The 13437-nt window shown below is 40.0% G+C and overlaps 1 protein-coding gene across 6 annotated transcripts in view; it reads left to right on the plus strand.

The window, feature by feature from the left end:
- Positions 1-12034: 12034 nt before the first annotated feature.
- The window catches only part of csnk1g2b (casein kinase 1, gamma 2b), a gene marked incomplete at its 5' end in the record, with an annotated part of 30740 nt that continues 29337 nt past the window's right edge, over positions 12035-13437 (plus strand). For all 6 annotated transcript variants that reach the window (XM_079220693.1, XM_079220692.1, XM_079220694.1 and 3 more), the window contains one exon: positions 12035-12262. In XM_079220693.1, coding sequence (XP_079076819.1) covers positions 12035-12262 — 228 coding nt within the window. The remainder of the gene's footprint in view (positions 12263-13437) is intronic.

The raw sequence follows: 13437 nt of genomic DNA on the forward strand, positions 1-13437 counted from the left end.
TAAATAGAGGATAATATATATATATATATATACGTATATATATATATATACGTATATATATATATATATATATACATATATATATATATATATATACGTATATATATATATATATATATATTTTTAAAGTTGGCAACATTTTGAGTCTGTTCTTTCTTACCTGTTAATTTCTGTGTTTTAAAATCGGGCTAATTGTTTCACTTGTCTACCATGATAGCGAGCTAGACAGCATTTTTAAGTCTCCGCAATCAACTTAACTTTAAATTCTTTTTAATCAAAGATGCAATATAATCCTCTAGTACGTCATCCACAGAATAAACTGTAGAAGATGGTTGAAAGAGCTTTTAACGATTCTAAATACTTCAGACAGAGAACTTTATGCCATTGAATGTCTGTATTTGTGCACCTATTTTTCATGTTTAGTGTCCATACTTCCCTGCACTCGATGGCTCCTCTCCCATCTCCCATGCAGCTTCATTCCTCTCCAGTTTGGATGAAACTCAAACCTAAGTCTTTGTTTACACAGTCTGTATTATCACTGGGTCTTAAAAGGTGGTGCTGAAAAGACGATGGCTTAGACAGGTTAGGCCCTCTGTTGGTCTGAGTTCACCCCTTGCACCCCGGTCTGGCCCATGTTTGGTGCCCTTGACCCTCGGGACACCCACAGTCGCCTGTCCCCCTCTCTCTCTCTCTCTCTCTCTCTCTCTCTCTCTCTGCCTTTAATACATACACTCTTGCCCCAATTAAGAGTCTGATCTTTACTCAGTCCCTCGTATCGATCTGCTGGTGTAGCTGCTTAAACAGCGCTCCCAGGGCCTACAGGAGATCATAATAAGCTAATTGGAATGTAATAAGTCACAAGGTCTTATGAAGGAGGCATTATGCATAGATCTGACTAATAGTTTGTTCACATAAAATAAAAGACATATTTTCTTATTTAAACTCTGCTTTGTGTGTGTGTGTGTGTGTGCATGTGTGTTTGTGTTTGAGATTGAGTTTGAGTTTGAGATTGAGAGTTTTGTGTGTGTACTTGGTGTGTTTGCAGCCAGGTCAATGTCACTCTAAGCCCTGAGTGTGTCATAGCCGGTGTCAGGCCTCACAGCTTGATCCCGGGGCTTAAGAGGACCGATTGACCCACCGCTCATCTCCCTCAGGTCAAAGGCCAGCCGGCCCTATCGATTCCCCACGATGAAGAAGCCGTTAGCTCTCCCCTCTTCGGCCCACATGCTCCCGCTCTATCATGGCGGCCCCCGAAGGCCCCTCAATTGTGTTCTGCATGCCAATCGATCCAGTTGGTGTCTGAGGGGGGCCTTCCTTTGAGATCACTGACAACTACAAAGGCCCCCTCCTGACAGGCTCTTGTCAATACAAATTTCCACTATTGATAAGTAATTAAAGAAAGCTTGAACATAAGGGGAGGACTGCTTTCTGAAATATCTGTTAAACAGGAGACATTTACAAAGCTCAAGTGACAAAAAAAGAAGAAAGGAAGAAAATTAACTGCCCCTCCGTTAATAAATACAATTTAAATTAACAAATGGGTGTATTGAGTCTGGGTTCATGAGTTCCTAATACTGCTTTTATAAGCAGTATTAAAATAAGATGCAAAATAGGTGTCAAATGTGTTTCTTCTTGTAGATTAAAAGCATAAACCTAGTCTAATAAAATCTTTTATTTTATCGCTGTTTTACTTAAAATGTTGAATCTCCCAACTGAATTGTTATCAATTCATACAGCATACTTATTAGCTATTTATTTATTATTACCTATAAAATACAGCGTTCACAATGTGAAAAGTGAATAAAGATAAGGAAGGAGAAAAACTGAAATGATCAGTCAATGGACAGAACAATTAAGTTGGAAAATCCTGATGATGAATTTTGATTTTAAAATGATTTACATCACAGCTTTTGTTAGTCTTTTGATGAATTATTCTTTTTTAAAATGTTTAGAAATCATTAAGGCCACACTTACAAAAACTTAGTAAGTCATTAACAAAGAGTTTTTTTCATCAAGTCTGCAGTTTTGAGTGTTAATGTATTATTAGGATCCCTTACATGAGAAGATAAGTGGTCAAACTAATCAAAGGGATCTTTCACATCCAGTCAACATACACGTTGTTCATGTTTATGGCTTATAACTGGATTACTCAATGATTTATTAACCATAGTTAATGAAGGTATCGCCTGGTATCGGTTTTGCAATAAATTCAGCCAGTGTTTGCTGCAGTACAGGAAAGTATGTGATATGGCTTTTATTAGCTAAACTTTAATAACTTCATGTTATTTGCCATCAGGTGGGATAAAGACGGGATGTTTTGACAGTCACTCACTATTCACGTTGTCATTTTCTTACTGTAATTCCATCTTTCTGTGTGACAACAGTTATTAAACCTGCACGGGTTTCCACCTGCTCAGCGGTGAGACTGTCAGTGATGTGACTTAGCCTTTTGTCTTTTATTCACTGTAATCCATGCATGTGTAAGTGGATCCTCTAAGAGCTGGATAACTCCCTTTAAGCGGGTTTTAAACACTACAGGAGGGACTCACATCCAGTAACTTCTCATTTACCTCTGCACCGAAGTCTTTCATGCAAAACACTCACGTCCTGGTGATTAGACCTGCTGCACCAAGGCCTGTTACAAAACCGCTGATTGCCTTCAAGGAATATGATGTTAGTGTTGTTTAGAGCTCACCGAGTGAGTCAGTCAGCACGTTTTGGATGACAAGAGGCCATTTAAACTGAACCCTGGTTGTCTTGATGGGTAGGAGGTGAAGCCCTGCCTGGCCCATAGAAAGGGAAAATGATCCAGAGAGGAGGGGGCGTTGAGTGAGTCAGTGGTGGCAGCTCTGGGATGGGGAGGGTCACACACAACCACACTCTTTGTGTGCCTCTAATCCCCCCAGCCAACACAGCTTTGGCCAGGTTTCATCATGAAAGTGCCATGAAATAACTACTTTTTTTCTCTCCTCGCAGTAAATCTCTCCTAATCCTGTGGGCTGCGGAGACAAAGACCTCTGGGACCTAATCCTGGAGCTTTTAGTGGGACTGAGGGGCTGGCCGACAGAGCCTCTTCTAAATGACTTATTTCTATCGGACACTAATATAGCTTGACAGCCAAGAACGGCGAAAGGAGGAGGAAAAAAAACCTGAAGAAAAGAGCACAAACATTTTCACATATTTTGGAAGTCTGAGCAGTTTGAGATGGAGAAGCGAACCAGGAATATTTGTGTACAAGTACACAACTGTCAAGATGTCTTACATGTTTACCTGTGATTATTAAAACACAAATTATCTGTGTTTTTATAGGCTGGAGGAATATACTATTATTTACTTTCTTAGATGAGAATGCAGGGAAGCAGCTCTGCAGTGATTAATGTATGCAACAAGTTGTACTCACAGCAAAACATTAGTTTTAGAGATTTTTCACTCAGGAAGTTTTATTCCCTGTTGCAAACTAAAACAATTCATAAATACAATTACATTTTAAATTAACTTTAAGAAAATGTAATTTGAAACAAATAATTACACTCCTGTCTCCTACATTTTTTTAAGTATGATCAAGTTGTCAGATTTTAAAATGCTTTGTTACTGTGGAGTTGTTCTTATCCAACTGGATGATGTAAATATAGAAGTGATGTATGTTGTTGGGCTATATAAATACTTGGCTTGATGGGAAATTAGGGATTAGGGATGGAAGACGTAATACAATATGTTCCTTATGTAAAAGTTGTCATTGCAGATGTTCACAATAAAAGAATTGTGAGCATTTTAAAGTCCATGTTGGCTCATGGAACACAGACAAGTAGTCTTCCATCAAAAGCTCCAGTGCAGCTGCAGCACAAAATGGATCGGTAACTTTTAACTGCTGGGCAGTGCAATTTCAAACAATACATCAGTTTATATAGCTTCATAGATCAAATCTGAATCTATAAAAAAATCAATAACTATAGCTGTCAGATACATTTGGTAAAAATTACCTTTAGATTGTTGTTCAGTAGAAATATAGAGTGGCATAACATTGACATAATCAATTTAAAATATGTAATTAAGTAAAGTAGTGGAGTAACAATAACATAACATTTTACTATAACCCCTCTATTAAATATTCATAAGCAATATCTAATACATGGATTAACACATTATACTGTAGATGTAAGCAGATATACATGTTTACTATAACTCTACCTGTGGCCGCACAGGCTGATTTATAAACAGATAAGGAATAAAACACAGTTGGAATATTATGAAGTAGGAGAAGTTATAATTACTGACAAACCCTGCATGCGCATACATTTAAAAAAATGAATGCCCCTATAACTGCATTGTATGCATTTTACAATATACTGTGTAAATGAATGTGGTGTGGGTAAAATCTGAATTAGCAAAATAATAAGTAACTTTAGATAATTTATTAAGATAATTATAGTAGAATTACTTAATTAGCAGTATAAAGTGGCATGAAATAGAACGCTCAACCTAAAAACTGAAACTAAGCCAAGTAATTGCACCAGTTAGTTTCTAAAATGCAGAAGTGAAGGTGATGAAAATGTTTACGACATGTTGTTTTGAAGTTTGTTCCTGTTTTCTGTTCCTGGGAAGACTTCTAATTTAGCTCAGCTGGATTTTTAAAGAAATAGTTCTCATTGAGGAGGTTCAGATTAACTTCACGTGGTGACAGTTTATGGGCAAAATATGGTGCCTGTTAGCAAAACAAACCCTTAGAGAGAAAAACCCCTCCGAGTGGAGACTGTCAAAGCCTGCGGTCTGGGAGAAAGAGGGCTGAGGGGGAGAGCACAATCAAAGGCTGTTATTTTAATCTGCCCTGCCTCGGAGATTAGCCGACCGCATTGTTTTAATTGTTTTAACGGGAGGGAATGAAACGCTCGCTTATAGGGGGATCCTTGGCATAAATCTCTCAAGTTCAATAGTTTCACAAACTTGAGCTCCTTGCAACCCCCCTCTCGTCCCTCATCCCACCTAATCCCGGCTAATACCTTTCTTTCTATTGGCTAATGGCTGAGGGGAGCCTGGGTAAATGCTTCTTAAATTGTCGTGGGTGAGAATGGTTTCGGAGAATTAGATTGGTGCCGCGACAAAGAGCGCTGGTGTGCGAGGATTTAATAAGGGCCAAACTGGACTAGGAAATACTGGACTACACAGCTCACCACATCCAGACTTCTGTGCGTAAGAGCGCACCTTGATTCCACCACGCTCTGGATCTCAGGTAAACTGCCAAGGACCCCGACAAACTGAAGGTTTTAATGACGTTTTCAGCTCTGAATGAAGGGAGAATTGTTGTGTCTTGATTGTAGGATGGATATACAAGGATTCTGACTTTTGAGTTGTTGTTGTTTTAGTTCCAAAGGCTGCTTTGGAACTAAATATGTAATATGCAAAAAAGTTGTCACATCTGTTTCTTCTTGGAGATTAAAAGCATAAACCTAGTCTAATAAAATCACGCTGTTTTACTTAAAATGTTGAATCTCCACCAACTAATGTTAGCCCGTCACCCCAAGTAATAACAATGTTCTGTCTCAGATTTTTTTTTGGCTTCTTATTCCAACAATTTATCAAATTAACAGATAATAACATATGCATTTACTCATTCTGCAGTAATTGCTCCTTGACATCATCAATTGAACCTTTAACAGCCAAGGTTCTTAGTTTATGGAGTATATTTCAGTAACAAGGCAATTCAACTTCAAGATTTGAGACTACTCGGGTTCGCTGTTCATATAAAATGTAAGTTATATACGTTGTTCTGCCTCCTTAGATTCAACATGAACTCCTTGAATTTCTGCGGGACGTCTGACGGTGGTGGTATGTATCCCCTCCACGGTGTTCACTCCATGCTGTTCGACCTGCACCACCAGATGGCGGAGCAGTACCACGTGTACTCGGCAGCCAGCCCCGCCGTGCACACCCTCTCTGTGGCGGAGAGACTCGCAGGTGGGTCACCCTGGTCCTTTACGCTTCAAGTGTCTGAGAAACGTGAATCAAACAGTTTAATCTCGAGGTTTAAAATCATTTTATCTTCTCCAGGACTATGTTGATATGCAATGTTATGTCACTTATTAATACACAAGGATTAGAAAAGTCTAAAATCAGGTCAATGATGTACTGCATCGCTGATAAGAAAAAACAACAACATGGAAATGTGGTAGCAAAAAAAAAAAGCAAAGCAAATGACTTCCCTGTCATGCTCCTTATTACAGAAAATGTAACTTGCTGCTCACTATATTTTGGGGATGACTTTTTGTCTCTTTCTGTCCTAACAGAGCTCATTCTGGAGGCTCGATATGGCAACCAGCAGAAGCAGCGCCGCAGCCGGACGGCGTTCACCGTGTCGCAGCTGCAGGCGCTGGAGAAAGCGTTCCAGCAGACTCAGTACCCGGATGTCGGCATGAGAGAGAGGCTGGCGGTCTGCATCAGCCTGCCGGAGGCTCGCATTCAGGTGAGAGAGCGCTACACCCAACACACGACTGACTGTAAACCTGCTGAAACAACACTGTTTGTTTGTAGTTGTTTATGGTGAACATTTAGCTGGAAACATGAATAAAACCTAAAGATCTATCTATCTATCTATCTATCTATCTATCTATCTATCTATCTATCTATCTATCTATCTATCTATCTATCTGAATAGATGCTCTTTTCTTTTTCAATTTCTCACATGAAAAAAAAAAGATTACTACCAACGGCTTTTTAATAAATGTCTTTACTTTAATTTTGATATCAGGATTGCCTCTAAATTTCCACCCACGTTCACATAGGCCTACCTTTGACGTTTACTCTCTCTCATCCAGGTCTGGTTCAAGAACAGGAGGGCAAAGTTCCGTAAAGGTCAGCGGTGCTCACCCCTCTCCAGAGACCACAGTCTGGAGGAGGCACCACATTGCAACAAGGTGGGACCAGAGGAAGTCAGGACTAAAGTCAAAAAGGATGTCACCATATCACATATTGACAGAAACATCCGTCCTTGTCTCTGCCCTCCTCCTCATGTGGCTAAAACAATGGATGTTTGCGCCCGTCGCCCTTCTTCAGACTCTGATGTTTCCCGGTGCCCCCTCAGACTTCACTCTCCTCCACTTTTCCCCTTCATGACAGGGGAGCGCTACAGCCACCCACCTCACCAACAAGGTGTAGGAGTGCTGTCCAACGAGCTTGCCCTTCCCCCGGTGTTCTGGCCTCTCATACATCAGCACGGTTCCACCCTGGAGGTGCATCCATCATCACTTACTAAAAACTGTAGCCTCTCCCTTCAGACTGCTTGTTCCAGTAAAGCTGTGCCACACCCTCACCTGAGGCTGCAACTGTAGTCCTGTTCTCCAACAGCCTGAAATCTCTGCTCCTTGTGGACTCAGGTACACCTGAAGCAACCCTGTGTGGGAAAAGACAAGATGGAGAAGCACTTACTACCTTGTTCCTGTAAACCTGACTAAAGACAGAATGTGAATTTATTGAGAAAGCTTTATTGACTGTCTGCCTGTCTGTCTGAAGGGTTTTACAGCTGTACAGTTATAGTACAGTTATATACGTCCAGGTCTAATCTGGGTCTGCTTTAATTACTATTATCTACATGTTGCTTTAAGTTAGCTAGTGAGTTTGCTTGAAAGAGGTTGTTGTTTAATCCATCACAAGTAGTGTAAACACCATTTCAAGATATCATTGTCTCCTTCAGCATTATTTCGCTGGTTATACTGTCAAGTAGATACACAGTTATAATGATGGTAAAACCATTTCAGAGAAATTCCTAATTGTAACTAGCCACTGAAACATGTCAAATAAAATCAGTTGTACCTGAATTTTCTTTTTTGTTGTTGTGGTAAATGACTTGTTGATGATTACATGTATTAATTTATCAACAGCAAAATTAAGATGACTTGATCTAACATGTTATCAGTTTTTTTTACCTTGATTTTGATTTATTAAGTATATATCAGAAAATAGTGAAGCAATCCATTACAATTCCCCAGAGCCCAAGTAAACATATTCAAATGACTTGTTTTGTCTTCCTAAAAGTAACATTTTAAGCTAATCAATACTCTAACTCCACTACAAATTCAGAGGGGAATATTGTATTTTCACAAGGCACTCGGGAGTGTATAGAATAGTTTAAACATAGCCATACCTTTCAATATTGAATTTAATACATACATTATTATAATTCACTAATATAATAAACATCATTCTGAAATGGGCCATTCTGCATAATGAGTACTTGAAGCCAATAGTACTTTAACTTAAGTAAAAGTTTAAATGGATTACTTTTACTTACTACTGAGTATTTCAACACTTGGGTATTACTTTTAGTAGTACAACATTTTAGTACTTCTTCCATCTCTGTTGACTCGACATATTGACTGTCAAAAATCATGTTTGAGAGTATCATATTTAGGACAATACCCCCCTTTCTATTAATAGTGTAAATATGTCAACTAAATCGACCAGTTTGGTGCAACTCCCCAATTAGCAACGCATGCCTGATGTTTTTTTCTTTATTCCTCAAACCAGTTGCGCAAGTTTCCCAGCGTATCACAGTGTGAGCCGGCGTGACGCGGTACCTGCCCGGGTATCGGCGGTGGAGAGAGGCTTAAAGAGACAACAGCAAAATCATAGCAACTTGAGGGCAAGAGAAACGCAATGAGAAAGATACCCACACACGAAGAACCATGACTTCGACTGCGTTTCGATAGCTGACATTTAAAGGTAACGCGCTTTCCTCTGGCGATAGAAATGTATCCGTAACTGTTGTTTTTCAGACAACGTCCCGCCGGACGTTCACGCTAATCGTTCGTGTGCTAGCGTTAGCTCGCTAAATAGCTAGCTAGTGAGCTAAACGGTAAGAGATCCAGGCAGCTTTTGCTGTGCCGTTGGTTGTTCAGGATTTAGGAGTTGCCCAGCAGTGGTCAGGTTGTGGCTGTAGCTGGAATATGAACTCCTAAAACGATACTCTTAGGTGACACAACGACCACTTCCATCACATCGGTGACATTAAGTAGCTAATCACAACGTCGCTTGGGACGTTATTTCCCAGTTATTAAGCATTTACTAACTAACCAGGTATGTTGCACAGGGGATGACAATCAATGACTCGTTTATGTTCCGTCCAGGTTACCGGTTAGTTATCTAGCGTGTGTCCTTCTGGCGCAGTGTTGTAAACAGATTATCTGACGTTACATCGCTGTATCTTTCATCAGGCGTCGGGCCAAGAGGAACGGTGTTTTTGGTCGGCGCTAGCTAGGTTAGCTGATTACTGCTATGTGGCGTTTAGATTTAGCGTTGGCAGTAACGTCAAGATACACTGCTAATGTTACTCTATATTGATTTACCTAGTTAATGCTGTTTCTATCTAGTTATAGAAAACAGCAGGCCAGGCTTAAATTGGCCGCGGTTGAAGATATGAAGCCAACTTGAGCTCGCTAACTAACGCCAAGATAGCTTAAGAGTATCTGGCCTTGTCCGCCGAACCAGACAGCTAACTAACGTCAGTAACGTTCACTCTGGGCTTTCTGACACTGGTCGACGCGGTTTGCCTGTAATGTTGTTTTTCTTATTCTCTTTTTGTCAAACAAACTTTGTGCAATCAAAGAGAGACCGCGGGTACTTTGAGCCAATCGTTCTCGTTAGAGTTAAATGACCACTGGTTACTAAGCCAGTTAACTAGTATTAGCTATTAGCCAGCATTAATGAGAGCTCTAAAAGACGGATATATCTTTTACCTCGGGAAAAGAACCGTTGTCATTCTTGTCCATGTGACAGTGTTCATTGTCGATTTGAGTTCTTCTGTTGGTAGTAGAATGCATATGTATGATGATTTTAAATGGTCTTGTCGTGTTATTTCTTGCTAACATAACTGAATTGACGAAAACATTAACTGACGTTAGGTTTCGTTTAGTTGAGGTATCGTTCAGTTTTGTGTGTGTCTCTATTGCATGTGCCTCCTCAAACCTTGGACTATGTGACTACTCAGTTTGTTTTAAATAACTTGGTAGCTAAAGTTATATCAAACAGTTGACATGAAAAACAATATACAACTTCCTGAAAGAGACCAAGATGTGGGCCAAAAAGTTGCCCAAGACAGTAACTTATTTAGATCTTTGTTGTATTCTTGGGACATCGCTGTTCTCTGTCCTTTCTTATATCCAAGCATTATCATGTTTGTGTTTTAAAAGAGTGGGCTAGTGCAGTTTTTGTCTGTCACCCTGACAAATGACTTGCTTGTTGTAGTGCATTTAACCGTTTCAGTAGTTGTTGTGATCATTTTACTTTGCTCTTACCCAATTTGTTTATTGTGCTTCCAAATCTTGTGGCCAAGCAGGCTAGTTTCTTCTCATTTCCTACAGTAAGTATCGCCATGCAACATGCCAGAAGGAAGACGGTGTAATGATTGACTGCATACCTGGCTTACAAATGTGTTCCTTTTCTCAGGCGTGCTTAATGAAAGAGTACAGACATATTTTCATTGGGTTGCCATTGTTTATTAGATCTGTAGAACAGATTACATTTACAAAGGTATTATGTGTGAAGATTTGAATTAATATTTTACATGCAACAATGCTTGCTTATCAGCATACGTATGTCTGATTATACTATAGTTTATTTCTGTGATGGCTAGTTCTTAGGCTGCCAGACACAGCTGAACTAGCTGTAGTGTAGGCTGTATCCAAATCTCCCAATATTATGCTCCCCAATGATGCAAATGTTATGAGATGAAACATTACAGCAGTCATTGATCCGTGTAAGTGCCTTTCCATAGGAAAGAGTAGCTGCCAATTACTAGTGCCTGCATTACCTGCTCTATGGACGGAGTCGTCCGCATGTGATTGTTGGCAAAAAGCAGCACAGAGATGGTCTAGTTTTACCACCAATGAAAACGGAAATGATGTTTGTGATTAATGTTTGTTCCTCGAACGGTGTCTGTTGGAGTGTATGGCATGGTCTCATATCTTGTCTTTAAAAACAAAACAAAAAGGCACCTGGATGGCAGTGTGCTTTCAAAGAATAGTTTAATTAAAAAGAGATTTTTTTTTTCTTCTCAAGCCTGAGGTCCACTTTGGAATATTTCCGCTCATATTGATTGCTTTATTAAATTTGCCTTGCGCAGGTCTGGAGCAAGATCTCATTTCAGCTGTAGTGAGGAACAGCCACAGTAGACATAATCTGATCTTCAAGTAAAAGGTTAAAGTTTTATTCTGAAAATGTTTATATCCTCACCAATCATGACCATGAAATGTTATGAAAACAGACGATTCTAAATACAAATATAAAAAGTCCAAGACAAAATCTATTCTCATATCACGGTATCAATATAATATTGATATATTGCCCAGTTATATTTAATAGAAAAAAAGATATTGTACAAATTATTAATGACTGAGTTTATTTGTGACAGATGATCCATGTTTTTGTACATACAGAAAATTGACTGATTTCTGTCTGTTTTTGTTTTTTCAGATATCCAGCTAACATCAAACCTATCGGTTACCTGTCTTTCTCATCGCTGTTTTCTTTGACTCTGGGTTGCCACCTTGGATGCAGCCCTGCAACATGGAGAGTATTCACTGTGTCACTGAAGGCTGACCAGAAGGAATGAGGAACTTCAGGAGATGTTCCAAAGTGGCCTTGTGGATGCAGTAGCTGGGTTTCAGATTGCTTTTTTATGACTAGTATTGTATGTGTGTCTGTGGGCACATACCCGCACAACCTGCCTATTCTTCAGGCACGGACATGCTACTCTGAGACTGGAGCTGGAGAAAACCCAAGATTGGAGCCCCTCTAGTAAACAAGAAACACAAAGTAAAAAAGGGAAGTACTCACCAGAAGAGCTCTCGGATTGACAGACAGGGCACTTCAGCTCATTTAATGGTCTTCTGAACAATTGCACATTTTAACAGCAACATCTTTCCTCTGTCCTGAGAGATTTTGTCTCCCTACCCCTTCTTCAAGAGTCCTCAGTCGTTGTCATTGGAGTTTCTATGGTTTGCATGGCTGGAGAATAACCGTGGAGAGGCCAGGTTATCACAAGCTTATGGATTTTGATAAGAGCGGGGGCAAGGGAGAGACAGAGGAAGGGAAAAAGATGTCTAAGACAGCAGGCAGCAGGACTGGACATGGGGGCCGGAGTTCGGGGACCAATTCTGGAGTTCTTATGGTCGGCCCAAACTTCCGTGTGGGGAAAAAAATTGGCTGCGGGAACTTTGGAGAGCTGCGGTTGGGGAAAAATCTCTATACTAACGAATATGTGGCCATCAAATTGGTAAGTTTATCCTTAAGGATGGTAAAGTAACACAGAAGAAATTAACTTACAATTTAACGTATGCTCCACATTACTGATCTGGTGCGTCTCCCATATCCTATGTGAGGAATCCTACTCACCTGTTGTTATTTTAGCGGTTAACATTATGTATTTGAATGTCCAGCAGACTCCTAGTGCAGTTGACTCTTTGACCTAAGAGAGTCAAACACAGGAAGTAAATAGGAACTGTCACCCACTCTCTCCTCCCACAGGTTGGCTCCATGTACTGTTAATGAGTCAACCATTCTCTGCTTGTGTTTATCAAAGGGGTGAAGACAACTAGATTGGATAACATCTTAAACCATGTCTTGTCTGTTGTTTCTTTTTCACAGGACAAGCAAGTTGAAATTAACTTTGTATTTTTCAGCTATAACTTCTTTTAGTTCATTGACGTTCTCAAAAAGTGTGGTACGGATTACTTGCTGTCCTCTTGACTGAAATTCATGCCTTGACGGTTTCTAAAGTCTAAACAATATTCTTTGTAAAAGCTTCAAACTCACTATCTATTCTACACTTTTCTTTGTAGGGATTTAAGTTCAGTTCTTGTGAAAGCTCTCCCTCTAATATGCTCACACCAGACTATGAGCAATCAATAATATACATTTTTGTTTTGTGTCGGTATGAACCCCCTTTTTTCAGAGCCACTGGTTATGTAGCAAATGGACAGTCTGTGAGAACGCACATGAACTGTCGAGGCCCATTGGTTTACTGATTGTTAGATTCATGCCAGTAGTGACTGCTCAACCATTTCCTCTGCATCAACTTTTCTCTTCCTCACATCTTTTCTTTGCTATAAATGTTTTGCCACTTGTAGTGCTTTGATCACTGGCAGATATGTTCTCTCTCTTGCAATGCCTTAATAAAAGTGAGGCATAACTCAGACTCCAGTTAAGTAGTCATACTGGAGCTGATGGGCTTGGCGTCATCCCCACCACATCGTATCTCCCAGCAAGGTTATTATCTCTGAATGGGCATCTACTGAAGGCTTTGCTAACCACAAAGAAGGCAGAGGTTAGCAAACAGCTGTAATTGCAGTTCTCCTCTCTAAAATCTGTAGTTGTGCCGCCTGCCTCTTCCCCGTTGCCTGTGAACCCTCCCATCTGTTTGGGTATTTTTATCCCCATGGTGTCCGGCTA

Source organism: Taurulus bubalis (assembly GCF_910589615.1).
Source record: "Taurulus bubalis genome assembly, chromosome: 7".
NCBI lineage: Eukaryota > Metazoa > Chordata > Actinopteri > Perciformes > Cottidae > Taurulus > Taurulus bubalis.